General features: G+C 36.0%; 1 protein-coding gene across 2 annotated transcripts in view; it reads left to right on the forward strand.

Moving 5' to 3' along the window:
• FAM185A (family with sequence similarity 185 member A) overlaps nucleotides 1-27,646 on the forward strand; it is a 66,218-nt gene that overhangs the window by 22,838 nt on the left and 15,734 nt on the right. For both annotated transcript variants that reach the window (XM_082662364.1, XM_082662365.1), the window contains exons 5-7: nucleotides 3,431-3,472; nucleotides 18,456-18,551; nucleotides 22,413-22,547. In XM_082662364.1, coding sequence (XP_082518490.1) covers nucleotides 3,431-3,472; nucleotides 18,456-18,551; nucleotides 22,413-22,547 — 273 coding nt within the window. The remainder of the gene's footprint in view (nucleotides 1-3,430; nucleotides 3,473-18,455; nucleotides 18,552-22,412; nucleotides 22,548-27,646) is intronic.

Genomic DNA, 27,646 nt, shown 5'->3' on the forward strand with positions numbered 1-27,646 from the left:
TTTTAACTTCTCATGTGTGCATCTCCCCAGATAGCCTATAAGGTTTTGGATGGCCAGTCTGTTCTCTGCAACCCCTGCAAGTGATTCGGGTCCTTCCCACATGCAAAACGCACTCCCTTCCTTTCAAGGTTCCCAAAGTCTCATCCCATTACATATCTCCTCAGAGTCCACAATCTCTACATCAAAATCAGATCCAGATGTAGATGAGCCTCCTTGGGTATAGTTGCTTAAATATCTCAAATATTGTTCTTCTGAATCTGAAGACCTGTGAACTGAAGAGACAAGTTCTTTAGCCCCCTCAACCCACATACACCACCTACACACTCAGAATACAAGGATGAGATATGCATAGGATAATTTCCATAGACTTTCCTGTCCAAAGAGGAGAAAATAAGGGGCACAAAGGAGTCATTGGTCCATAATGACTTTGAAATTCAGGTGGGCAAACGTTGGAGGTTACTTGATTAGATCTCAAGGCCTTGCGATAATTCTTCAGGGTTCCAGACTTTGCACTCTGAGTCATCCTTCCTTTTTCATGAAATGTAGCATGTGTTTGCAGCTGAGGAGTTTCCTCAGTCAGCTTCCTGCCAGCAGAATTTTGGGGGTTGAATGGTCTCATTTCACTTGGTACTGTCACTGTCCCTCTCAGTTGAAGTTAGCAATGTGTTTGCTGATACACTTCTCTCAAAAATTTTGTCAGCCTCCTGTGAATCATATTGGGGTTTATTCCATTAGATAAAAGCCACAGCCAAGAATCTTCAAAATACGGACTTCCGCAGAGTTATTAAGATACAGTGCTCTCAAGCTTTCTAGAGGACCTATTGTTTGACTGAGAGGATCTGTGAGATACCCATAATCTGTTTAATGGACGTTTTGTATGACTGATTAATACTGTGAGGTATCACCCTTGAGCCTTCTGGATTCTTAACAAAAGATTTTACAGTCAATCCACCAGTTTTATTTTTAGGCCGTGTTCTGGCCATGCCCTGGATTCAGACTTTGTATAGCAGCCATTCTTACCTTTAGCATCTTTTGCCATCTTGAGAAGCTGAGACTTTTCAAAATCATTCATGTCCTGGTCTTTTTGTTGTTTAACAGTCCTTTCTTTAGTTTAGCTTATCTTTCTTCTCTTGCATTTTACTGAAGCGCCAAGGAAAAATAGGCAGCACCTACCACACTTTGACTCTGCTTGGCAGTCTCCGTGGCTAGATCATTCAGTTCATTAGGCACATTTCCTACTTTCCACGTTACTGATAGTAACAGTGTTGCAGAGTTTCCAACACTACTTAACAGGGATCTGCCTTCCTCCAGTTTCCAAAAACATTTTCTTCTCTTCCTTTTGAGCCTTCATGGGAAGTGGACACAAAGTCCAGCTTTCTACTAACACACTGTTCAAGCAATTTAGGTTTTCTCTACCATGCTCCTAAAAATCCTTCCAGCCTATGCCTACTGTCAAGTTCCAAAGCTATTCCAATATTTTTAGTTATTGTGGCATCACCCCACTTCCAGCTTTCAAAATCTTTTCTAGTTACCTCGTCCTGTGTAACAAATTTAGCAGCTGAAAACAACGAACATTTATTTTCTTACACTTTGAATGGGTCAGGAATCTGGGTGTCGCTTAACTGGGTCCTCTGCCTCCAGATCTCTCTCAAAGTTGTAATCAAGGTATCAGCTGGGGCCATGGGCTTATTTGAAGGTTCAGCCAAGAGAGAATCTGCTTCCTGGTTCACTCATGGTTGTTGGCAGGATTCAGTTTAGATTCTCTTGGCTTGGGGCCTCTTTCAGGTCCTTGCTCTTGGTCCTTTTTCACAGGGCAGTTGACAACATGGCAAGCTGGCTTCCATCAGAGCAAAAGACAGCTGGCAAGACAGAAGCCAGAATCTTTTTGTTACCTAGTCTTGGAAGTAACATCCCATCATTTTTGCCCTTAGTATTCTCTTTGGTAAAAACAAAGCAAATCTCCTGCACATGAGTGGAAGAGATTATACAAGGGCATGAATACCGGGAGGCAGAGATCATTGGAAGCCATCTTAGAAGCTATAAGATCTTTGGCTACTTCTTGCATGTGAATCTGCATTTACTGGGGTTGAAAATTGGAAGAGTATCTAGAGCACACCAATGAAATAATGTTTATTTACTTAACCATTTAACAGGAGGTTCTTCACAACCTTGTAACTTACTGAAACTTGAAAATAGTTTTATAAGCTTAACTTCACACAAGCCCAATTTTTTTTTTTTTTTTTTTTTTTGCGGTATACAGGCCTCACTGCTGTGGCCTCTCCCACTGCGGAGCACAGGCTCCGGACGCGCAGGCCCAGCGGCCATGGCTCACGGGCCCAGCGGCTCCGTGGCACATGGGATCCTCCCGGACCGGGGCACGAACCCGTGTCCCCTGCATCGGCAGGCGGACTCTCAACCACTGCGCCACCAGGGAAGCCCACACAAGCCCAATTTTATTCATATATTCACATGAAGTATGATGGAATATAAAACTTTTAGAGCACATTTGACTTTGGACAAATGAATCTAGTGCCTTTTTTTTCTTTTTCCCGGGTACTGATACATGTCAGTATTTACAAGATGCATGAAATGAAGTAAGTGATTTCACTTACTCTAGATTAATTCTGAGATAAGTTATTCCTTTACTTCTTACTGTAGTTTTGGAATTATGGTAGAAGAGATAATATTGCCTACACTTTCAGTGCAGTAAATATAGGTAGTATGACTCTAGGAGTAATTATACATGCAAACACATATGAAGAAAAATCCTGCTGTTTTTGGTATTGGAGGAAGGGGCTGGGAAGAATGGTTGTAATATCCTATACATATCCTGGAAAATATATTTTCATTTAAAGGTGGAAATATTTTAAGATTTTTTTCTTTGTTGGTCATATTTCAGTGTTTTCATTATTCCTGCCTCAAAACTTTTAAACTCTTGGCACAGAAACCACTTTAATCTAACAGATAGACATGCCAAACTGGCCTGAAAGATAATAGTAATTACTTTTTTCCATGGATTATTTTAGTGTTATTTGGTTCAAAACTTGGCTTTGTGTGGTCTGATAAATATTGTGATGTTTAGATTGAAAATGAGTATTGAGCACATTTAAGTAATTTTTTCATTTTAGGGTTTTAGAAGAATCATTATTTTTCTTCCATGTTTCCCGGAAAGTATGGGGGTTCGTTTTTTAGTTATGCTATAAAAGATTAAGGTGGGGTGGAGGAAGAGAATTTGTATAGTTGCCTAAATCTGTTTATTTTCGAGTTGCAACTGAATCTCTCACTAGGTTTGTGATCTGAGAAAAATTGCCAACAATAACAATGTTATTAAATAATGTTGTGGGTATCTAACCATGTTTTAGGATACCATTAACACAGTTCCTTTTTAGATTATCTCTAATGTATAAAGTTGTCTTTTTCTCTTTTACAGGTAATATAACATTACAAAGCAAGATGGGTAACATCACAGTAGGTATGTGCTAAGTGGTTGGTAAATTTTGTGTGCTTTTTAAAATAGCTATATTTGTGATATTTAATTAGAGTAAATAAAGTCTACAGTTTAGCTGATGAACCTAATAGGATCCAAATATACCTATTAGGATTCTGCCTAGTCAAATATAGGCAGACCCAGTATAGGAATATGTGAAATTATTTCTGCAAGTTCATTGGTTCATCATCCTATAAATACTGGATAATTATAGGTTTGGTATCAGTCAGAATACTGTTAGAATTCTGATTTCACCACTTTCTACACATGGGCAAATTACCTAACTTCTCTGTACCTCAGCTTACACATCTGAAAAAAATAGAAATAACAGTAAGTACCTATCGTATGGGGTTCTTGTAAGGATTAAGTGAGGTATATAAAGTACTTTAGCACAGTGTCTGACATATGCTTAAATACTCAATAAATAATAGCCATTTAAATTATAGTAATTGTTCTAATCCTAGGCCAGAACTAATAGTGGCTAGTGGTACTTTAGACCTAATCACCACATGTGATGCTGTGCCTGTGGGAGCAAAAGTTCACATTTCCAGATTGTTTGTTTGTTTGTTTGTTTTTGGCTGCGTTGATTCTTCGTTGCTGCACGTGGGCTTTCTCTAGCTGCGGTGAGCGGGGGCTACTCTTCGTTGCGGTGTGCAGGCTTCTCATTGCGGTGGCTTCTCTTGTTGCGCAGCACGGGCTCTAGTACGGGCTTTAGGTGCACTGGCTTCAGTAGTTGTGGTTCGCGGGCTCTAGAGCGCAGGCTCAGTTTGTGTTGCATGGGCATAGTTGCTCTGTGGCATGTGGGATCTTCCCGGACCGGGGATCGAACCCATGTCCCCCACGCTGGCAGGCAGATTGTTAACCACTGCGCCACCGGGGAAGTCTCTTCCAGATAGTTTAGACAGAGCTTTTCTCTAACCCAAATAGCACCTGCTTGCCTGTTGGGTAAAGGAACACTGTGAGCTCTAAGAGTGGTGGTTGTTTTCTAGGCCTTAGAGGGTGGGGATTTGGGGATGGGAAACTCCCTCTTTATTGAGCAGCTGTGGCTTATTGCCAGTGTGAATGCCAGGCCTCCTGGTTTTGTCCTTTTTGACATTTGAAATTTGCTTTTTCTTTGTGCTGACTGAAATAGTGAATATACCCAACAGTCCTTTTCACTATCATTCCTTCTGGATTCTCTGGTTTAGAGTGCACATCCTTTTTTAAGTTTTCTAGACATTATAACTTTTGTGTTCCGTGAGGGATAAATAGAAGATAAAGGCTTCCTAAGTGATGATTATAAATCATTTTAACTAAAGCATGACAGGATTTACCTGTTTTCCAGTGAGAAAGCAAAATTCACTGCTGACTCTTCAGGCCATTTCATCAGAGGGTACATCTGGGGATAGTAAGGGAAGTTTCTAGGGTGAAAAAAAGGTACACTAGTGAGAAGCTGAGCTAGTTGAGGAGAGAAAGTCCTAGACACGGGTGGAGTTTGTAGCAGTAGAGAAGGAGGAAAAAGAAGGGGAATATTCCAAATTGGGAGGCATAAGAAGTTTCATTACCCACTAGCAGGCCCTTTAGGCAGATGTGAATTTGAGGAAAACTTAAAATCTAATATAATACGATAATGCTAGTATTATTGTTGGATGGAATTGTGGGAACGTAAAGGGAAAACCATTCTCTCTAAAACTGGAAATAAATGGGTTATTTATCCATACTGAGAAAGAATAGTAATAGCAAGGATGAAATGATCAGTAATTTACATCTTTGAAGATGGTTTTGCACTGTGTATAATTGATTAACATTATGAATTCCCCTATAAACTTTCCCCTTTTCCCACTATTAAGTATTAGAGAGATTTTAAGGCAAAGTGTTTTATTTTTCTTAAATAAATCTCTGTTCATTCAGAGAAAATTACCTGAGCTCAGTGTTAAGAAGTATAACTGACCACAATTATAGAAGTATTTAATGAGCCTTTATAATTTTCTTCAGTGAAACATAAATGGCATCTGTGGCTTTAGGTTGCTCTTAAAAATTCCAAATAAGTGAAGGTAAATAAAGGTTGAATTTCTAATTTTGTAAACGTCATTGATAAATTTTGAGTCCTATTTTGGAAGAATCTTTTCAAATAAGAGAAAAAGTATGCATTTATTAAGTTATCATGATCTGTGATAGTGTGGAAAAGCATGGACTTTAGAAGACTGTGAATTTTGGTCCTACCACATGTTAGCTGTGTGGCTTTGAAAAAATTACTAAATCTCTCTGAATTTGCATTTTTATACATGGTTACCACCCATATAGCCCAAGGTTTTTGAGAAATTAAATAATGTAAAGCACAGCCCAATGCATGGTAGTCATTCAATGTTTAACCTTAATAATAAGGGAAGTGTTCATTTCTTAAATTCCTTTCATTCTTTGAATATCTCTATTAAGACTTTGGAAGAAAGTATAAACTATGTCACTGTTTATATTGATCTTAAGATTGTGTTAGCATTTGAAGACAACCCTGAATATGGCAATAACTAGTCGACATATATTTACTGAGAGCCTGCTTTATAATAGGAACTCGTTTAGGTACTGAGGAATATGTTGGTCAACAAGATGTCTTTATGCTCACCTTCGGGCTGAGAAAAAAAACCAGTCGGTATGTAAATAACAAAAGATAATTTCACATAGTACAATGAATAAATAAGAGAGGGTAATGGGATAGAGAGAGGGGAAAAGAAAGCTACTTAGTTTAGCAATCAGGGAGGGTCTGGAGAAGAGATATTTGAATTAAACCTAGAGTAATGGGAAAGAGGCATGTAAAATTCTGGATGCACAGCTGCCCAGATAGAGGACAGCCAGTGCAAGCCCTTAAAATGGAATTACTTTATAATTTTTGAGATATAGAAGGGAGACTTCTGGAGAAAATGGTGTGAGGTGAGGTAAGTGAGAGCTCTAGATCACAGGGCCTTGTAGATGTGGTAGGAGTTGGGACTTTATTCCAACTACAGCAGGGTGGTAGCAGGGTGTATTTAAATACAATTTGTATTTAAAGAGAACAACCTAGTTGTTGTATCAGAGGGGTGCCAACGTGGAAGCAGGTGACTAGAAAGCTTAGTTTGTTTATCCATTCTCCTGTTGGTGGCTACCTGAGCTGTTTCTAGTTTTTGGCAATTGTAAATAAAGCTGCTATGAACATTCTTAGACAAGTTATTTTATGGATGTGGAGATTTTATATATATATATATTCATTTATTTATATATATATTATATATATATAATTGACCCTTGAACAGTGCAGGAGTTGTTTCAACCCGCCCTGCAGTCAAAAATCCACATTTAACTTTGCAGTTGACCCTCTGCATCTGTGATTCTTCATCTACAGATTCAGCCCACCTTAGATTGTGTAGTACTGTAGTATGTATTTAGTGAAAGAAATCATGTATAAGTGGGCCTGTGCAGTTCAATCCCATGTTGTGTGTATGTATTTATTTTACATGTATGTATATATGTACGTATATATTTATTTTATTTATATGTGTATATATAATATATATGTGTGTATATATCACACATACACACATATATATATATGTATTTTTTTTTCCTTCTTAATACCTAGGAATAGAATTGCTGGTTTGAGGGAATTCCCTGGTGGTCCAGTGGTTAGGACTCCACGCTTTCACTGTTGAGGGCCTGCGTTCAATCCCTGGTCGGGGAACTAAGATCCTGCAAGCCACACGGCGTGGCCAAATAAATAAATGAAGGGGGCAGGTGAGGGGGTGACAATAAAATATGGATTAAATTCTAAAATACCAAGTAAAACAATTTTTAAAAAAGAGAATTGCTGGTTTGAGTAGGTATGTTTATGTTTAGTTTTATAATGAACTACCAGACTTTTCCCAAAGTTCCATTTTACATTTTCTTCTACAGTGTATGAGAATTCTAGTTGCTCCATATCCTTACCAACATATATTATTGTCAGTCTTTTTGTTTTTACCCATTCTGGCATGTGGATAGTAGTATATCTCTGGTATTAATTTACATTTCCCTAATGGCTAATGGTGTTCAGCACTTTTTTTTTTTTGAAGTATAGTTGATTTACAATGTTGTGTTTCTGGTGTACAGCAAAGTGATTCAATTATACATATATATTTTTTCATATTCTTTTTTCATTAGAGGTTATTACAAGATAGTGAATATAGTTCCCTGTGCTATATAGTTTTATCTATTTTATGTATAGTAGTTTGTATCTGCTCATTCCAAACTCCTAATTTATCCCTCCTCCCCGTTTCCCCCTTGGTAATCTTAAGTCTGTGAGTCTGCTATGTAAATAAGTTCATTTGTATCATATTTTAGTTTATACATAAAGTGATATCATATGTTATTTGTCTTTCTCTGACTGTTTTGCCGAAAGCCTGCTTTCGGTTTTAAGGTTCATTGGATTCGCTGCCAAAATAACCACTCGTCTCACACAAAGTTTTAACCAATTCTTTAATGAGAGGTGATTTAACTTAATTTTAATATAAAATCATTAGAAGGAGAAGAATAAGAATATTAGAAAAATGTTACAGGGTACTTACATCACCGAATTGGGCCAACACCTACTTCCAGATCCAGACAGCAGCTGGGAAGTCCCAAGTAACGCAATCTGAAGCCCCAGTTGGGAAGGTCCTGGGTGGTACGTGCATCACACAGGTGAGACTTCAGATTGGAGTTCTGGGGGCTTCTGTTTATAATTAAAGGCAGCAAACTATTAGCAGTTTTTGCTCAAAAATTCAGCTCTGGTTCAGTTGTAACAATGCTGTTAATTTCATCATGTGAGTCACAAGATTTTCCAGACCCCAGGGGACTGGCCAGGTCCCCAGGGCTCAAGAAATTCCAAGACCCATTCCCTTTCTTATCCTAAGTGCTGCTTGACTTGCTAGCAGCAGTTGTTAGGTGTGCAAGCAGGCATGCAGTCCAGGCAGGGTCACAGGTCGATCAGAGGCCTGCTTCTGCCTCTGAAGCCTGAAGAAGACCATTTTACTAGTTTTCCCAACACTGACTTACTTCCCTTAGTATGATAATCTCTAGGTCCATCCTTCAGCACTTTTTCGTGTGCATATTGGTCATTAGTGTATCTTTTGTGAAGTTTTGTTCAGATCTTTTGCCCATTTATTTTTTCCGTTGGGTTATTTCTTTTTATTATTGAATTGTAGGAGTTCTTTATATATCCTAGGAACAAGTCCGTTGCCAGATATTGTTTTTCTATATTTTCTCTCAGTCTTTGGCTTGCCTGATTATTTTCTTAACAGTGTATTTCGATGAGAAGATTTCCATTTTGATGAAGTCTAATTTACCAGTTATTTTTATGGTTATTGCTTTTTGTGTCCTTAGAAATCTTTGTCTGCCTTCAATCATGAAGCTGTTATCCTTTGTTTCTTTTAACAGCTTTAAAATTGTTGCTTTTACCTTTGATCCATCTCTGATTTTCGTATTTGTTGTGAGTTAGGAATCAAGATTCATTTTTTCCCATATGAATACCTAGTTTTACATCACCATTTGTTGAAAAAACTTCCTTTCTCCAATGGATTACTTCCACATCTTTGTCTGAAATCAAATGACTATATAAGTATGGATCTGTTTCTGTTCTGTCTCTCCTGTTTCATTGATCTATTTGTCAGTTCTTAGGCTAGTACCACACTGTCTTGATTATTGTAGCTTTATAACAGTAAGTCTCTTTGGGATTAGCAGATGCAAACTAGTATATATAGGACGGATAAACAACAAGGTCCTACTGTATAGTACAGAGAATTATATTCAGTAACCTGTGATAAGCCATAATGGAAAAGAATATGAAAAAGAATATATATATTTATAACTGAGTCACTTGACAGCAGAAATTAACACAACATTGTAAATCAACTATACTTCAATAAAATAAAAAAAATAGTAAGTCTCTAAAATAGGTAGTTTTCAAAATTTGTTCTTTTTTTAAATTTATTTTATTTATTTACTTTTGGCTGCGTTGGGTCTTCACTGCTGTGTATGGGCTTTCTCTAGTTGCGATGAGCGGGGGCTACTCTTTCTTGCAGTGCGTGGGCTTCTTATTGCAGTGGCTTCTCTTACTGTGGAGCACAGGCTCTAGGTGCACGGGCTTCAGTAGTTGTGGCTTGTGGGCTCTAGAGCACTGACTCATTAGTTGTGGTGCACAGGCTTAGTTGCTCCATGGCATGTGGGATCTTCCCGGACCAGGGATCGAATCCGTGTGCCCTGCATTGGCAGACAGATTCTTAACCACTGTGTCACCAGGGAAGTCCCTGTTCTTCTTTAAAAGTGTTTTGAATTTGATTTTCTATATAAAATTTAAGATTAGCTAGTCAATTTTTTACCAAAAATTTTTTACCAAAAATCCAGTTGCAATTATATTTGGAATCAGTTTGGAAAGAGGAGACACTCACAAAAATTGAGTCTTTCAATTCATGAACATAGTGTAATTCTTCATTTATATATATCTTTAATTTCTGTCATCTTGTTTTGTAGTTTCCAGTGTAGAGGTCTGACACATCTTTTGTTAAATTTATTTGTGTTTTTGACCCTATTATAAATGGAATTTTAGAAAATTTCTTTTTCTAATGGTCTGCTGCTGGTATATACAAAATACAATTGATTTTTATACCTGTACCATATATCTTGTGACCTTGCTAAATTTATTTATTTGTCCTAATAGCATATTTTTTAGAATCCAGAATTCTTTTCTATGTAGGCAGTCACTCCATTTGCAAATTAATACAGTTTTACCTCTTTCTTTCCAATCTGTATTCCTTTTTTTTTTCTTTTGCCTTATTAGGCTGGCTAGGTTCTTCAGTACGATATTGAATAGTAGTGGTGAAAGTAGGATTCCTTACTCTTGTTCCCAATCCTAGTATACAATATTAGAGGGAATGCATTCATTGTTTTACCTTTTAGGTATGATGTTAGCTATACAGACTTTTTCTAGATGTTCTTTACCAGACTGAGGAAATTCTTTTTTATTATTAGTTTTCTGAAAGTTTTTTTCTTTTCTTTGATCATGAATGGTTGTTGAATTTTGTCAAATGCATTTTCTGTATTTATTGAAATGATTGCATGTTTTATTCTTTTTTTACTCTATTAATATGATCAACTACATTGATTTTTGCATGTTAACCAACCTTGTGTTCCTGGGATAAACCGTACCTAATCATGATTTATTATCCTTTTTATACATTGTTGGGTTTGGGTTGCTAATATTTTGTCAAGGATTTTTGCATTCATGTTTATGATGAATGTTGATCTGTAATTTTTTATTTTGTAAAATCTCTGTAGGTTTTGCTATTAGGATTATGCTGTCCTTATAAAATGAAGTTGAATAGATTCCCTCCTTTCTCTTTTCTAAATTTATGTAAGATTGGTATAATTTCTTCCTTAAATATTAGATAGAATTCACCAGTGAAACCTTCCTTGCAAATAGGAATGTTGTTGATAATGAATTAAATTTTGTTAATAGATATTCTGTTATTCTATTTCTGTTTTATCTGGTATTACATTTTGGTAAGTGGTATTTTGAAGGGGTTTGTCTATTTCATTAAATTGTCAAATTTGTTCACATAATGTTCATAGTATTCCCTTATACTCATTTTTATGCCTATAGGATCTATACCGATACCCTCTGTTTCATTCCTGATACTGATATTTATATTCTCTTTTTCCTGATTAATGAGGCTAGACTTTATCAATTTTGTTGATCTTTTCAAAGAACCAACTTTTTACTTTGTTAATTTCCCTGTTGTTTGTTTTCTAATTTATTGATTTTTGCTCTTTATTTTGTTCTTCCTTTTATTTACCTTGAATTTCCTTTGCTCTTCTCTAGCTTCTTCAGGTAAAATGTTAGGTCATTGATTTTAGACTTTGTTAATATTAATTTTTAAATGATAAGTTCTTTTAAGCAGTGCGTCCCCCAAATTTTGGAATGTTGCATTTTTCATTATTATTCATTTTAAAAGACTTTAAATTTTGCTGGTGATTTCATCTTTGGTCTGTACAAGTCTCTTGTTTAATTTTCATATATTTAAGATTTTTCTAGATCTCTTGTTTTTATTGATTTCTAATTAAATTTCATTCTGGTTAGAGAACATACTCTGTGTGATTCAGTTGTCTTACATTTATTATGATTTATTTTATCATCCGGCCTGTGGTTCTAGCCTAGTGCTACATGCCCTTAAGATGATGTGTAATGCAATGATTTTTTTGTTGTTGTTCTAGTTGTTGTGTCAGTTGCTGAGAGAAGGGGTTAAAGTTTTCAACTAATTCTGTCAGCTTTACGTTTAGCTTTTGAATCTCTGTTATTTAGGTACATACGTATTCATGATTGTTATGTCTTCCTGGTGAATTAAACCTTTTGTCATTATAAAATGTCTTCCTTTATCCTAGGTAATATTCGTTGTCTTGAATCTACTTTGTCTAATCATAATAAAGGCACTCTTTCCTTCTTATGCTTAATGTTAATAATAATAAAGGCACTCTTGCCACCTTATGCTCAATGTTAGCGTGGTGTATCTTTTTCTGTCCATTAATTCTCAATTGGTCTTTATGCTTAAAAAAGTATCTTTTATACATAGCATATGGTTGGAACTTGCTTTTTTTTAATTCATTTTTAGAATTCTGTCTTTTTTTAAAATTTTTTAAAATTAATTTATTTTTGGCTGCATTGGGTCTTCGTTGCTGTGTGCGGGCTTTCTCCAGTTGCGGTGAGCTGGGGCTACTCTTTGATGCGGTGTACAGGCTTCTCATTGTGGTGGCTTCTCTTGTTGCAGAGCATGGGCTCTAGGCATGCGGGCTTTAGTAGTTGTGGTTCGCGGGCTCAGTAGTTGTGGCTCGTGGGCTCTAGAGCTCAGGCTCAGTAGTTGCGGCACACAGGCTTAGTTGCTCCGCAGCATGTGGGATCTTCCCAGACCAGGGATCGAACTCGTGTTCCATGCATTGGCAGGTGGATTCTTAACCACTGTGCCATGGGGGAAGTCCCTAGAATTCTCTGTCTTTTAATTGGAGTGTGTAGTCTATTAGCATTTAATATGATTATTGTTATGGTTGGGTATTGGTCTACCATTTTGTTATTTATTTTATTTTGTCCCTTCTATTTTTGTTTCTTTCTTCCTCCCTTTTTTTGACTTCTTTTGCATTAATTGGATATTTTTCAGAATTCCATTTTAATTTTCCTTTTGACTTTTTAGCTATACCTTTTTGCATTTTTTATTGGAGTTTCCAGTGATTTCAATATAGAACTTTAACTTTTCTCAGTCTATTTAGAATTAATATTATGCCACTTCATATAAAATGCACAAGACTTGCAACCAGATAGATCCATTTACCTGTTCTTGTTCTTTATAGTATAGGCTATCTTATATCTACATATATTATAGATCCCTTAATATTGATTCATTGATAAGACTTTTGCTTTATATTGTTATGTGTATTTTAAAGAACTTAAAAGAGAGGAAAGTAATATTTTATATTTATCTAGATATTTACCATTTCTAGTGCTCTTTATTCATCCTGAAAATATGATTTTACAAGTGGTATCATTTCCTTAGCATTTCTTACAGTCAGTCCAAGTCTGCTGGCAATAAATTCTCTTAGTTTTCTCTCATCAAAAATGTCTTCATTTTGCCTTCTTTTTGGAAGAATATTATCATTAGGTATATAATTCTGAGTTGATTGATTTTTTTTTTCTGTATGAATAAATATAAACCAGAGGGCTTCTCTGGTGGCGCAGTGGTTGGGAGTCCGCCTGCCGATGCAGGGGACACAGGTTTGTGCCCCGGTCCGGGAGGATCCCACATGCTGTGGAGCGGCTGGGCCCGTGAGCCATGGCCACTGAGCCTGTGCGTCTGGAGCCTGTGCTCTGCAACGGGAGAGGCCACAACAGTGAGAGGCCCGCGTACCGCAAAAAGAAAAAAAAAATATATATATATATATATATATATATATATATATATATATATATATATATATAAAAACCAGAATAAAATACAGGTAACAAACTAGAAAGATATCTGATACATATATATAAAATCTCCATCCATATGTACGTACAACAAATGAGAAGAAAAGGAACAATCAGTGGGATGGGAACATGGATAAACATGAACAAGCAGTTCACAGGAGAAATAGTCCATATACATGTACAATGTTGTTCCACCTTACTGCTAATCCAAAACATCTAAATATAAAGTCATGATTTAAAACATTGATAATATCCATTGTTGAGAAAGTTATGGTGAAACAGAGATTCCTATCAGTTGTTAGTTCAAGTATGAATTGATCAACCATTTTGTAGGTCAGTTTGGAAACATATATCAGAATTGGAAGTATCTACATTTGCTTTGCTCTAGCACTTCCTCTTTTAGAACTTTATCTCAAGGAAAAATCTGGTAAGGATATAAAGATATATGCATGAGGGCATTTATCTCTTTGTTTATGATAGCAAAAGAGAGTATACATTTTAAGTTGTTCCCAGTAAGAGAATAATTATAGTATGGTACATTCATAAAGTGAATATTACTCAGCCTTTAACAATAACAATAACCTAGCTCTATAGTATACAATATAGAAAGATATTCCTGACATTTTATTAAATGAATAAAAAAGAGTAAAACATTGTACTATCATTTCAAAATATTATGTATATTTTCATATCAAGCATTAATTCAGAAAAAGAAGGGAGGAAAAGAGAATGGGAGAGGAAGTGAGAGAGGAGCACAGCAGAAATCATCCAACATTTATATAGAAATCAAAGCTGTTTAGATCCTGTGATAGGTTTCTTCCTTTGAATATATCTGGACCTAAGTCACTGATTTGTGGGAATACGTCCCATTTCTGCTGACAACTGGGTCAGGAGATGCCATACAATTTTTCAAGAACCCATTCGAGCTCTTTCATAAGTCAAAAAACATTGCTAAATTTTTTGTTTAATAATAGCATACTGCTTAAGAGGTTAAACAAATAAACAGAAAGTTGACATAATATTTAAGCAAGTCAGCAAAGTCCTAGTTATCTACTTGGTGATGTGCTATTTCTCACTTTAGTAAATTGGATGGAAGCAACTCTATTACCCCTAGAAAACAGTAAGCAATCAGGGTCAATGAAAAGCTTGAACTACCTTAAGACAACAACTTTTTTCATTTCTATAAGCAAGAATTGTATACCTATCTGTGTACATTACTGAAGCCTTAGAAAAAAGGGCTGGTTTCATTCGTAAATCTCTTTGTCTTAAATAGAATCAAATTTTACATTTTGTTTTTTTTGGGGAAAAACTCAAAACAAAATGTTTTGCTCTAGGAGCAGCAGATTTTATCTATAAAAGGCCAGATAGTAAAATTTTTAAACTTTGTGAGCCACACGGTCTATCTGTACTATGGACCTCTCTCACTTTAACATGAAAGCAGCCATTGACAATATAGGAACAAATAGTTGTGTCTGTGTTACAATAATACTTTATTAAGAAAAACAAGAGGGGGACTCTAATTTGGCGACCCTGCTGTAAAGTCTGAAAACCATTGTTGTTATGAATCTGGAGAAATTTGGGGTTTGATGCCTTAATCCCAAAGATGACAAGTGGGTAATGTTTATTTGAAATTTCTTGATTGATTGGTTTGTGTTTTCCTTAGAGTAAAAGATCTGCTGGAGAAAGTTGAAGGCAACTCTGCAAATCATGACACCCTAATTAAAGTCAATTGAGTAACTTGGATTTTGAGAAATTGAGATCAGTAGAAGTAAAACAATTACAAAGAAACAAAAAGTGATTTAGGTACCTGAGAGGGAAATTTGTTAGATTAGCAGAGGCTTCAAAATACTGGAATGGATATAGAGAAAAAGCCATATAATAGTATCAAATTGGAATATTATGAGACTAGAGGTGATTTAGGTATTATACTATCTGATTTCAGGAAAATGGATTGTGTCATCTCCATGATTCCTTTAAGAAGAATATGTGTAATTATGGTTCTTTAATTCTAGTTTAGATAATATAATTGATTAGCTTCTTAGGTAATCTCATCAGTCACTTGGATTTTGTAAATACATTCTAACATCCTTGTTAGGAAGAACATCCCTGTTCTTCCTAATTTCCGTAATACATATAGAGGTCTCTTAGAAGCTGAAGTGCTATAAAAATTTTGATTATGTATATCAAAAGCCTGATTTTACCTAGACTCATATTTTTTAAAAATAATATCTTCTTCTGGAATACCTGGTCATCTTCCATTTAAAAAAAGTCAACAGGAGAAAGCAGAGCTTGATAGTAGATAATGGTGGAATAGAAGTTGCTCACCCGGCTTTACTTTCCCTGCCCTATGTTGCCTCTTTTGGAAGGCACTGCCCAAAGCTGTATACTGGTAATTATATCTTTTAAAAAAGAATATCTTCATAGGTTTTTTTGGGGGGTGTGGGGAGCAGTAGGGGTTGCCTTGTGTGTCTCTCATAAGCCCAGCCTCCTATATGCTATCTCCCTAACATAGAATACCTAAGCAGGACATTAATTTAGAAAACGTTCCTTGAAGTGACCTTAAAATTCTGCCTTTGCAAATCCTTTACATCCTATATATAAAATTCATTCCTTGTTCTTGCAATTAGTGTAGCTTTGGAAGTGTAGGAATCAAGTTGCAGAAATCAAGAGATATCTTTTGTGTTGCTGTTCCTTAGTTATCTACATGTTGACACTTGAGGTGAAATTATAAAAATGCAGAAGAATTTTCTGAACATGCTTGAACAATTTCAAGAGAATTCTCCCTTTGTCTGAAGGAAAATAGAAAAGTTTGGAATTTTATCCTTTTGAGCTTAGCTGTTATTCTTTGCTTAATAGCAGAGTATATATCACAAATATCTATTTATTTGGTTATATATAGTTTTAGCTGGTAGTTGACATCAGTTTTTCTCTTTTGTCTGTGTAATTTTCCAGGAAAACTCAGTGGTCTCTGTCAGATGAACAAAATCTTTGTCCAAAATTGTGGTGATAGAAAACTCTCTGTGGGAGTTTATTCCAGTCACTGTCTGGACTAATAATTTTCTGTTTACTTCTTAATCTCTAATGCATATTTCCCTTAAGTCTTCCTCCAAGAGCTTTAATAGAATTTTTCTGTTTTGTGAGTCTCCGAAAAATGAAATTCTGTGAATGAAGCCTTAATTTGACTCTTGATAATTAATTTTTCTTTCCAATCATTTGTATTATAGAATACAAAAGAAAATTAGTATTTGTCTTGCTATGTAGCTTTTAAAATACCACATTTGCTTTCTCTTTTGAAAACACATCTTGAGTTTTAATTTTTTTGACAGCCTCCGGTGGATGGTCCATGATTAGAGCTCAAGACCGATAACGTGAGGATGTAATTAATTAGTGGCTTAGGATATAATTATTTAGGTGTTGTTTATGGGCCATGATTAGAACTCAAGACCGATAACATGAGGATGTAATTAATTAGTGGCTTAGGATATAATTATTTAGGTGTTGTTTATGTCACATGTGAAGGGGAAAAGAAATAAAAAGTATTGTTTATGAACCATATAAAAATCTTGTGGGTTTTTTCCCCCTAGAGAAAGCAAGAAATTAAACTGTTGTTTCAAATATTTTACTTTGTTCAATTTGGGATAATAGACACTTTGTAGTTCACATTATTTTACCGTAATATATATTTACTTGACTTATTTAGGATGTAGTAAGAGATTTTTAAAGGAGTTTCTCTTGGTGCCTGAGAAGAGAAATATTCATCCTTGTCCAGCTGTTCTGTCATTTATATCCAGTGACTTAACTTCCCAGCTTCAGTGTTCGGTTTTGACACGTAAAAATTAAATACACTGTATCTGATAAATGGCATTTTGATTATAGGTTAGAGATAAATTATCTAGAAGTCAAATTTAAACAGTTTCTTCGCAAGTTTTTGTCTTTGTTTACAGTCATTTAACATTTATTGTAAAGAAGAATGTTGGCTCCTTTGTGAGTGTACAAATGTTTTTTGCTTCACATTTTGCAAAAAGTACAATGTAATTTTTGGCATTATTTTCACCATACTCCCTACTTGGTTTCTACTTTGAAGTAATAAAACCTCCTGATAAAATATGCTTTTTAAGAGATCTCTCTGAAAAAATATGCTTTGCTCTTTTCAGGGCAGTCAGATAGAATATTGAACTGAAAGTTCTGTTGCTGTGGGAGAGGAGGAAAAAGGAGAAGCTACCTAGCACTGACTCTTCAACATAATTCTCTTGTTTATCTGACTGTCAGCTTTCCCTGGAACTTGAAATGTTGGCTGATTGAAAACTGGGTTCATTGTTGACCTAGGGAAATTTGAGTGTCAAATCAGGACCACCTTAATTGTAATTTTCTTCCCCTGACTTAAAGATAATCTGTTCAATTCCAGAAACTTGAAATATTTAGATATTAACAAGCTTCACCCACTTTTCAGGTCATTCCTTCCCTCCCCCCCATCTCTGTCCCTCTAAGAAATGCAACAAAACCTTATCTAGAGTAATCTTTCACTATTAGCCGCACTTTTTAGTACTAGCAAATTTGCTAAAAGGAGAAAATATGAGTTTTGATTTTTGTTAACTTCGCTACTACTTATATGTGACTGTACGTGAAATAGAGTTCTTTAGTAAATATTGAAAGTTGATAATAAACTAAATGTATCAATGGCGCTTAATGGTCTTGGCTGTCATTGCTTGTGTCCTTCCTACGCATTAGGTTTTAGAGTAAACATGTTTAGAGTTAAGTTTTGGAGATTACTACAAGCATAGGGATTTTCTTATTAGTTATCCAGCTGTAGATTTCTAGGTTGCTGATTCTGTTTTCATTTTAAAGCAAAAGATGGTATAGTTATAAGGAAAATACAAAACCTTGCAGGACTCTTAGCTCCTTATCCTAATGCTGAAGTAGAGCCTTTTAATTCAAGTTTATAATTTCAGTTACTCAAATAAGACGATTATGCTTATGGTTCTTCCTTCCTCCTAGATTCGTCTTCTGGATGTCTAAGTGCCTCGACTTATCAGGGTGCCATAGATGTTTATGTCAGCCAACTGGGAAAAGTGGAATTGAAATCCCATAAAGGTTAGCCAAGTAGAATGTTTTATTTTGACATATGGTGTAAGGAAGGTTTTATGTAACATTCAGGAAACAGATGGTCAAATTATCTTATCTACACTGACATAGAGATTTCAATAAAATTTTTCTCTGTTCGAACCCGATTTAAAGACTGGAATACTAGCCCTCTAGACCAGTGATCTTTGAAACTTTTGGAACAGATGGCCATGAAGACTATCTTTCCTTTTGTAATACAAACAAAAATGTTGTAATTTATTGACTGTTATTGTGGAATTTTCTAGTGTTAGTGTTTGGGTTTTTTCAGTTTAATGTCGGAAATAGAATATTCTTTGGAGGGAAAGTGCTCTCATACATTCTTTTGGAAGCTTTCCTGCTAACTTGTAAGAGGACCTTCTCAGGCCATTACTCTAGAGTAATACTTTTAAAAGCGTGATCCTGCAATAAAGGTATCACCAAAAGGTCCTCTAAAGTGATTATTGACTTGGTCTCTTGTAGTATCAGGCTTACGATATGTCTCTTTCTGTAATCTTATTTCTAATACAAATAGCTTATTCTAAGAGTCCAAGTCTTTCATTAATAATTATACACTTTTTAATCATCTGAAGGCTGAATATACAAGTCTTTGTGTGCGTGCATGCACATAGATGTACACGTGCATGCTGGCAAGTGACTTGGGTACTTGGAGTAGCTTGGCTATAGTGGCTTAAGTGACCTGGGTTCAGAAAGTTAAGAACCATAGCTCTGTATAAAAAATGTTTTAGAAAAAGTCTGGAAGCTCTTGCATATGGGCCAGAACAAGGCTATGTGTATAACAGGGAAAAAACCTCCACAGAGACCAGTTGTTCCTGCTGTTAGTAATTTCTTTGCCATGTTGGCAAAGTTTAAATACTTTAAACCTTAAAGTTTAAATTTTAAATACTTTAAAATTTAAAGTTTTAACACTTTTTAATAGCTTTTTGCCCAGTGAGGCTCTCTTGTCAATGTCAAAATAAAACTACAAACACAGACGTCTGAAACTGAAGTTATTGCTGAGACACAGGTATTTTTTGATTTCTCAAGATCATATATTTTTTTCCTTTTAAATAGGATAATATGTTCTCACTAAATTTCTAAGAGCTTCAATAATACTATTCAGGGTATTTTGTAAATGTCAAAAAAGGTCATATAACTGCTTTCTTGTATTATGAAGACCCAAGGGGAAAAATATTACTACATTTAATGTAACTAGTAACAGAGTAGAAACAAAGTTTTGAATAGCAGCTCTTACATGAAAATTGTTTCCTGTTTTGTATGGATGGGCAAAAAAGTAAAACAAAAAGCATTGCTAATCTTCATCCACTTTAATTATTTTTAACTATTATTTGGATTGTTGTTCCAGTAACTTATTGAAATAGCATATGATGTTGCAAGACTTGATTGGGATTACAATTTTGTGTTTTCTCCTATTGGGACCATGATACTGGCAGGAGCTTAAAGATAACTGGAAACAAAGATTTCTGTCTTAATTCAGGTCTCTAATTCTCACTACACTTGGGAACAGCAACTTTCTGGAGTGATGGAAAGTTATTCAGGATTCTACTGCTTAATAGTAAAGACATCTGGAATCCTTTCCAACTCTGCCACTGTCTTGCTGTAGGGTTTAAGAGCCAGCTACTTGAGTCTCTTAGGCTGTCCTTTCAGCTCCTATGGCCATTTTGCCAAGTGAAAAAGAATGTCACAATGCTTGTTTCCTCTCTTCCTATGAAACTTAACATAGTGACCTTATTCATTCATTCAGAAAGGCTGTGTTATGGCTTGAGAGTCAGAACTGCATCTGAGTACTGACTTTTCCGCTTAAAAATTGTCCTTGATAAAGCCACTAATCTTAATATATAGTATCCCTTCAATTAATGATGCTGTTGTTAGTATTAGTTCACTTTTTAATTTTTTAAAAATGGTATTGATGTCAATAACCGTGAAGCAGTTTTTGAAGTGAAAAGAGGTTGAAGACATACAGGAGCTCTCCTTTCTAAAGAAGATAGTCTTAGAGATGGGACATTTGGGAAAGCTTTCAAGTCATGAGAATTCTTCATTCATAAATAGGAATGGAGTTTTAATAGTGATAGTTTTTGCTTTTTAAGGATGTGGAGAGAGATGGGGATAGAACTATCTGCATTGCTTAACATTTTTAAAACTCTGACAGGACTTCCCTGGTGGCGCAGTGGTTGAGAGTCCGCCTGCCGGTGCAGGGGACACGGGTTCATGCCCTGGTCCGGGAGGATCCCGCGTGCCGCGGAGCGGCTGGGCCCATGGGCCATGGCCGCTGGGCCTGCGCGTCCGGAGCCTGTGCTCTGCGGCGGGAGGGGCCACAGCAGTGAGGGGCCTGCGTACCACAAAAAAAAAAAACAAACTCTGACAGATTTAAGATCCCTTATTTAAGAACAGAAAAGAAAGATGTTCATAAAATTATTACATTTGATGTATGTAGAGGTAATGTCCTAGAAAAAGTTTTTAAAATCTGTTATTTTCTACTTTTTAAAGTATGTTTGGTAGAAAAAACATGTATCTTCTATTCCTCCTGACATTTTCCAGGTTTGTTTTTGTTTTGTATTTTCCTAAAGCTCTCATATCTTTTTATGGGCAACTCCTGTTAGTAGTTTACATTTAAACCCTGAAAAGCAATTTATTTTTTAAATAAGGTAAACCAATTGTATTTATGTGCTTTGTTCCCCCCTTTTTGAGTACTAAATATGAAACTTCATCATTCTTAACCCCAGATTTCCAGCTCCCATTAGAAAGGCTGAGAAGACGTGGAATTATTTACTGAAACTTAAGCTGATGTTAACCAAACTAGAAAGCACACAAAGACCCATAAATAAATGCCTTCTAAAAGGAATCTTTACAACATTCACAATGGATGTCATCCTGACCATCTTTGTCCACAGAGTTGGGGTTACTGCTTTATGGGAAAGGCCTCTCTTATTTATTTGATATATGAGAAATAGAGAAAGAAAAACTCTTGAAACAGGAGTGTACTGGTGAGTTTGCACTGCAAACCACATAATTGTTTTGAAAAATGATTCCTTCCTAACAGAGTACTTTTTCTTATTTCGTCCTTTAGAAGTTGAATTATTGTAAGATTGTAGATGAAATAAAGTTGAGTGTCTTGCTTCAGGTACCCAAAAAGTCTGTAATCCATTAAAAAGAAATGTTAGTCAGTTGAAATTTAAATATTTCCGTTTTAAATTTTTGTTATCGCCCTCTCCACACCCCCAACCAAACAAGGTACCACTGAAAGCACAAGAGCTCAGGGTTCTGGTTGTATTATAATGATCAGTGAGGTTACAAGTCCTGTAATACAATGAGGTAGCAGTGTATGAAACACGACAATGGTTAAGAGCATAGGTTTGTTGTCATTGAAATGGATCTTGATTCCAGCAGTAGCTGTAGTGGAAACTTGAGCAAGTTCTTATCTGTAAAATCGGAATTATAATAATACCTCATAAAGTTGAGAGAGAAATTAAAAGATAATATAATGAAGGTGTTTGGCTCTTAGTAAATTCTCAATTAATGGTAAATTCTGTCTATAAGCTGCATGTGTATTAAACTCTTCACTTTTCTGGTATTGGATGAGTTGACAAGGGTTATTGGCAAAAAGAGAAATAGTAGTTCATGATGTCCTAATGACTCATACTCTTGACAGAAGATACTGTGAATGCCTTGGGAATACCTGGGAGTAAGGAAAAGGTACAGCTATTTAAATAAAATAAGCTGATGAGTAAAGACGGTGTATCAGGAGCAATGCTACCTGTTCAATCATTTTTTATAATAGGCTCTAGTACTTTTTATTTCTTTGCATTAATAAGCTCTCCTTTAAATTTGTCACAGGATCTGTTCTTGTCAAGGTTGCATCTTCTCTTCAAGCTTATTTACAGTTATCAGGGAAAGAGATTGATGTGAACTCAGAAGTCCATGTTGAAGAAATGGATGAAGCTCATAAAGATGACGGTATAATAATTACTGGTAAGGAGGCTGCATTTTGCTATGTAAGGTGAATAGTCATTGTCCATCTATGAGTAGAAATATGCTACATTTAACTGAAGTTTTAGTCTTTATTCCTTTCCATTGTCACATGTTGGCATTTGACACTTTTTTCTTCCAACTGCTTATCAGTAACACAATTGCAGACATTTAGTTTGAAGCACTCACTATTCCTGGATAGTGAATAGTCATTGGATAAAATTTATTTGAAGAACTTCCCTATCAGATATTTGCACACTCATATTCATAGCAGTATTATTCACAGTAGCCAAGAGGTAGAAGCACCCCAAATGTCTATTGATGGATGAAAGCAAAAATGAAATGTGATATATAAACATACAATGGAATACTGTTCAGCCTTAAAAAGGAAGGAAATCCTGTCACATGCTACAACATGGATGCACCTTGAGGACACTATGCTAAGTGAAATAAGCCAATCACAAAAAAGACAAATAATGTATGATTGCATTTATACAAGATATCTAAGGAAACAAAGTAGGGGGAGAGGAAAATGAGTTGTTCAGCAGGTATGAAGTTTCAGTTTTGCAAGATGAAAAAGTTCTGGAGATCTATTGCACAACAATATGAATATACTTAACACTACTAAACTGTAAACTTAAAAGTAGTTAAAATGGTAAATTTTATGTGTTTTTTACCATAATCAAAAATCTGAAAACCATTAAAAAATTTTTTTCCTTTTTTGGCACAGCTGCTTTCTAATTCTTGAACTTGAAAATCAACTACAGTTGACCCTTGAACTACAGGGGGGTTAGGGACACTGGTCCCCTGCCCCAGGGCAGTCGAAAATCCACCTGTAACTTTGCAGTCAGCCCTCCATATTTGTGGTTCCACATCTGTAGATTCAACCAACTGCAGATCGTGTAGTACTATCGTATGTATTTATTGAAAAAATCTGTGTATAAGTGGATTTGCATAGGTCAAACCTGTGTTGTTCAAGGGACAACTGTAAATACATATATTACAGTGTAAAATATAAAGTTAATTTTGTATGATTATAATAAATAGGAGTTTGGTTTGGTATTATGCACATTGTAAACTTGATCTTTTAGTACAGCCTGACCTTTTAGTACAAATTCTCAATTCCAGAAATGTGAAGAGCTTTTCCACATTTTTTCTAATTACCTGTGGATGTATTAATGGCTGATACTACTTAAAAAAATATTTATGGTATAGATAATATATTTATGTAGTAAAAAAAATTAATGCTGGCAAACTTTTTAAAATCTTAACCAGAATGGCATTGAGAAGGACATTGAAATTACCATGAGGTTTTGATATAGCAGCCTATGTATATATACAAGATTGTTTTAAGTTTCTGGTCTCTTAGTTTCAAATGCATTTCCAATATCCTGAATTTGTACTGTCCTCTTCTCACGATTGCTGGTTTTGATGTCATATTTGTGTGTGGATGATTTCCTACCTTTATTCTATGTTTCCCTTTCCCATTTGTTAGTTTTCTTGTTTCTAGTTGTGGCCTTTTCTGTATACAGAAGTTCCTTTAGCATTCGTTGCAAAGCTGATCTAGTGGCACTGAATTCCCTTAACTTTTGCTTGTCTGTAAAGCTTTTGATTTCTCTGTCAAATCTGAACATATGTATCTTAAGTATATCATGCCACTCCCCTTCTGGCCTGAAGAACTTCTGCTGAAAAATCAGCTGATAACCGTATGGGGATTCCCTTGTATGTTATTTGTTGCTTTTTCCCTTATCTTTTAATATTTTAAAAGATTTAAAAATTTTTCTCTTTGTCTTTAATTATTGTCAGTTTGATTAATAGGTGTCTCAGTGTGTTCTTCCTTGAGTTAATCCTGTATGGGACTCTGTGATTCCTGGACTTGAGTGAGTGTTTCCTTTCCCATGTTAGAGAAGTTCTCAGCTATTATCTCTTCAGATATTTTCTCAGTCCCTTTCTCTCTCTCTTCTCCTTTTGGGACCCCTATGATGCAAATGTTGATGCATTTAATGTTGTCCCAGAGGTGTCTGAGATTGTCTTTATTTCTTTTCATTCTTTTTCTTTTGTTCCGTTCGGCAGCAGTGATTTCTACCATTCTGTCTTCCAGCTTACTTATTCGGTCTTCTGCCTCATTTATTCTGCTATTGATTCCTTCTAGTGTATTTTTCGCTTCAGTTATTGTATTGTTCATTTCTGTTTGCTCTTTAAAGCTTTTAGCTCTTTATTAAACATTTCTTGTATCCTCAGTCTGTGCACCATTCATTTCCTGAGATCTTGGATCATGTTTACTATCATTACTTCTGAATTCTTTTTCAGGTAGATTGCCTATCTCTGCTTCACTTAGTTTTTCTTCCGTGATTTTATCTTCTTCCTTCATCTGTGACCTATTTCTCTGCCATCTCATTTTGTTTAACTTCCTCTGTTTGTGGTCTCCATCCCTCAGGCTTTAGGATTGTAGTTCTTCTTGGTTCTAGTGTCTGCCCCCTGGTGGGTGAAGTTGGTCCAGGGGTTTGTGCAGGCTTCCTGGTGGGAGGGGCTGGTGCCTGCCCACTGGTGGGTGGAGCTGCATCTTGTCCCTCTGGTGTGCAGGGTCGTGTCAAGGGGTGTGTTTCTAGGTGGCTCTTTGCTCAGGACAACTTTAAGCAGCCTGTCTGCTGATGGGTGGAGCTGTGTTCCCACCCTGTTGGTTGTTTGGACTGAGGCGTCCCAGCACTGGAGCCTGCAGACTGTTGGGTGGGGCCGGGTCTCGGTGCCAAAATGGCGACCTCCAGGAGAGCTCACGCTGATGAGTGTTCCCTGGAGCGTCCACCACCAGTGTCCTTGACTCCACAGTGAGCCGCAGCTGACCCCTGCCTCCACAGGAGACCCTCCCTAACCCGCAGGTAGGTCTGGCCCAGGTTTCTATGGAGTCACTGTTTTGCCCTGGGTCCCAGTGCATGTGAAAACTTGTGTACATCCTCCAAGAGTGGAGTCTCTGTTTCCTCAGACCTGTGGAGCTCCTGCACTCAAGCCCCACTGGCCTTCAAAGCCAAATGCTCTGGGGGCTCCTCCTTGCGATATCAGACTCCCAGGTTGGGGAGCCTGACATGGGACTTGGAACTCTCACCCTGTGGGAGGACCTCTGCAATATAATTATTTTCCAGTTTGTGGGTCGCCTACCCAGTGGGTATGGAATTTGATCATATTGTGAAAGTGCCCCTCCTACTATCTCGTTGTGGCTTCTTCTTTGTTTTGGGGTGTAGAATATCACTTTTGGTAGGTCTGAGTCCTTTTTGTTGATGATCATTCAGCAGTTAGTTGTGATTTTGGTGTTTTCGTGAGAGGAGGTGAGCTTAAATCCTTCTACTGCGCCATCTTGTCTCCAGCCCAGAGGACATTGAAATTAAAGTGTGTACGTGCACGTATGCCACAGACTTACCCATGAGATAGTCTCAAGAAAAAGAAAGTGTGGTGGTGGTGTGTGGTTATGATGGCATTGGGGTATCTTCATAAGACCAAGTTTCACAATTATTAACAGCCACTATATTAAATCTTGGCAGAGAGTAAAGATTATTTGGGGGAGGCAGTATTTTTTTGGTCAAAAATAAAGTAATTTATTTAATGACCAAGAAAAAAGATCAAGTTTCAGTTTTAAATATTCATTTTATATATCGTAAAGGTTAAGAAGTCAATCTTAAAAATCATATTATATTAACAAAAAGCAGAGCAGTAATAAAAATAACACCTGTACACTTTCAGATTAACTCAGTGCCTAATGGGCAGACTCTTAGTTACGCAGAGAAAATTTGATGAAAATTTAAGTGTATTAAATGTGGTAAGAATCATTTTCTTGTGATCTGGTATCTTGAATTTGATAGGGAGCCAATAGAGTTACCTTTTTTGGCCCTGGTAATGTAAAGTAATAATACAAATTTGTTTAATAATGCTCTGAATGATAGCATAATCAAATTATTTTACATAAGTTAAGAATGTTTGAATTATAAATTATTTTTTCATTTTTCATTCTGTAACTCGTAGAATCATATGCCTTTTTAAAATTTAGATTTAGTTTAAGTTGCATTTCAAAACCCTGTTCTCATCATTCCAACCATTAAAAAAAAAAGACCTTATTAAATCCTCTAAGAACAGTTACTAGTCCTGTCATTGGATAAAATCATTATCTGCGGACCCAATCTCTTTATTAAGTCCTGCCCATTTCCATTCCACTAAACAGGTACCACCTCAAACTTAATATATTTGAAAACAAATATTATCTTTTCCTAGCCTAGTTCCTCTTCCACCTGTCATCTCTATTTTCCTTTATTTGTTCAGTCAGTTCCTCAGCAAACATTTATTGAGTCGGGTACTGCTAGAAACTAGGAGTGCAAAGATAAGATAATAAAGTTTGGTCTCTCTGCCATCTGAGGAGGTTACATCCTAGTGAAGCAAGACAGACAAACCAGTGAATACAATACAATAAATGTTATAATAAAGGTATGTACGTGGTACTGTGAGAGCATGGAGGTGGCGCATCTAAATTACACTAGCATTGTGAGTTTGAGGAGGTGAGACAAGTCCAATATAGCTAGAGTGTAGCGAGTAAGGGGCACAGTGGTATAAAAGGAGGCTGGAGAGATCGATAGGGATCAGATCATATAGGGCAGATTTGGCTTTTATACTCAGTGCTTTGCAAAGGCACTGAAAGGTTTTAATCTGGGGTTCATATAATCAGATCTGTATATTAGAAAGATCACTAAATGTTGAGTGGGGAAAAATTGGAAAGGACAATGGTGGATGAAGGAAAAGTTAATTTTAATTAGCAGGTTACTGTAGTAATTCAGGAGAAAGAGTTCAGTGGCCTCGACTCCACAGTGATCTATTTTAAACTAAACAAATAAATAAATAAGCCTTGGATAAATTTTGGTGGAAAAAAATTGATATAGGTGTACCTCATTTTATTGTACTTTGCTTTATTGCAGTTCACAGATATAATTTATGTTTTTCACAAATTGAAGTTTTTTGACAACTGTGCATGGAGCTTGTTTGTTGGCGCCATTTTTCCAAGAGCATTTGCTCACTTTGCATCTCTGTATTTCGTTTTGGTAATTCTCACAGTATTTCAAACTTTC

The sequence above is a fragment of the Grampus griseus genome (genome assembly GCF_964374135.1).
Source record: "Grampus griseus genome assembly, chromosome: 9".
NCBI classification, from domain to species: domain Eukaryota; kingdom Metazoa; phylum Chordata; class Mammalia; order Artiodactyla; family Delphinidae; genus Grampus; species Grampus griseus.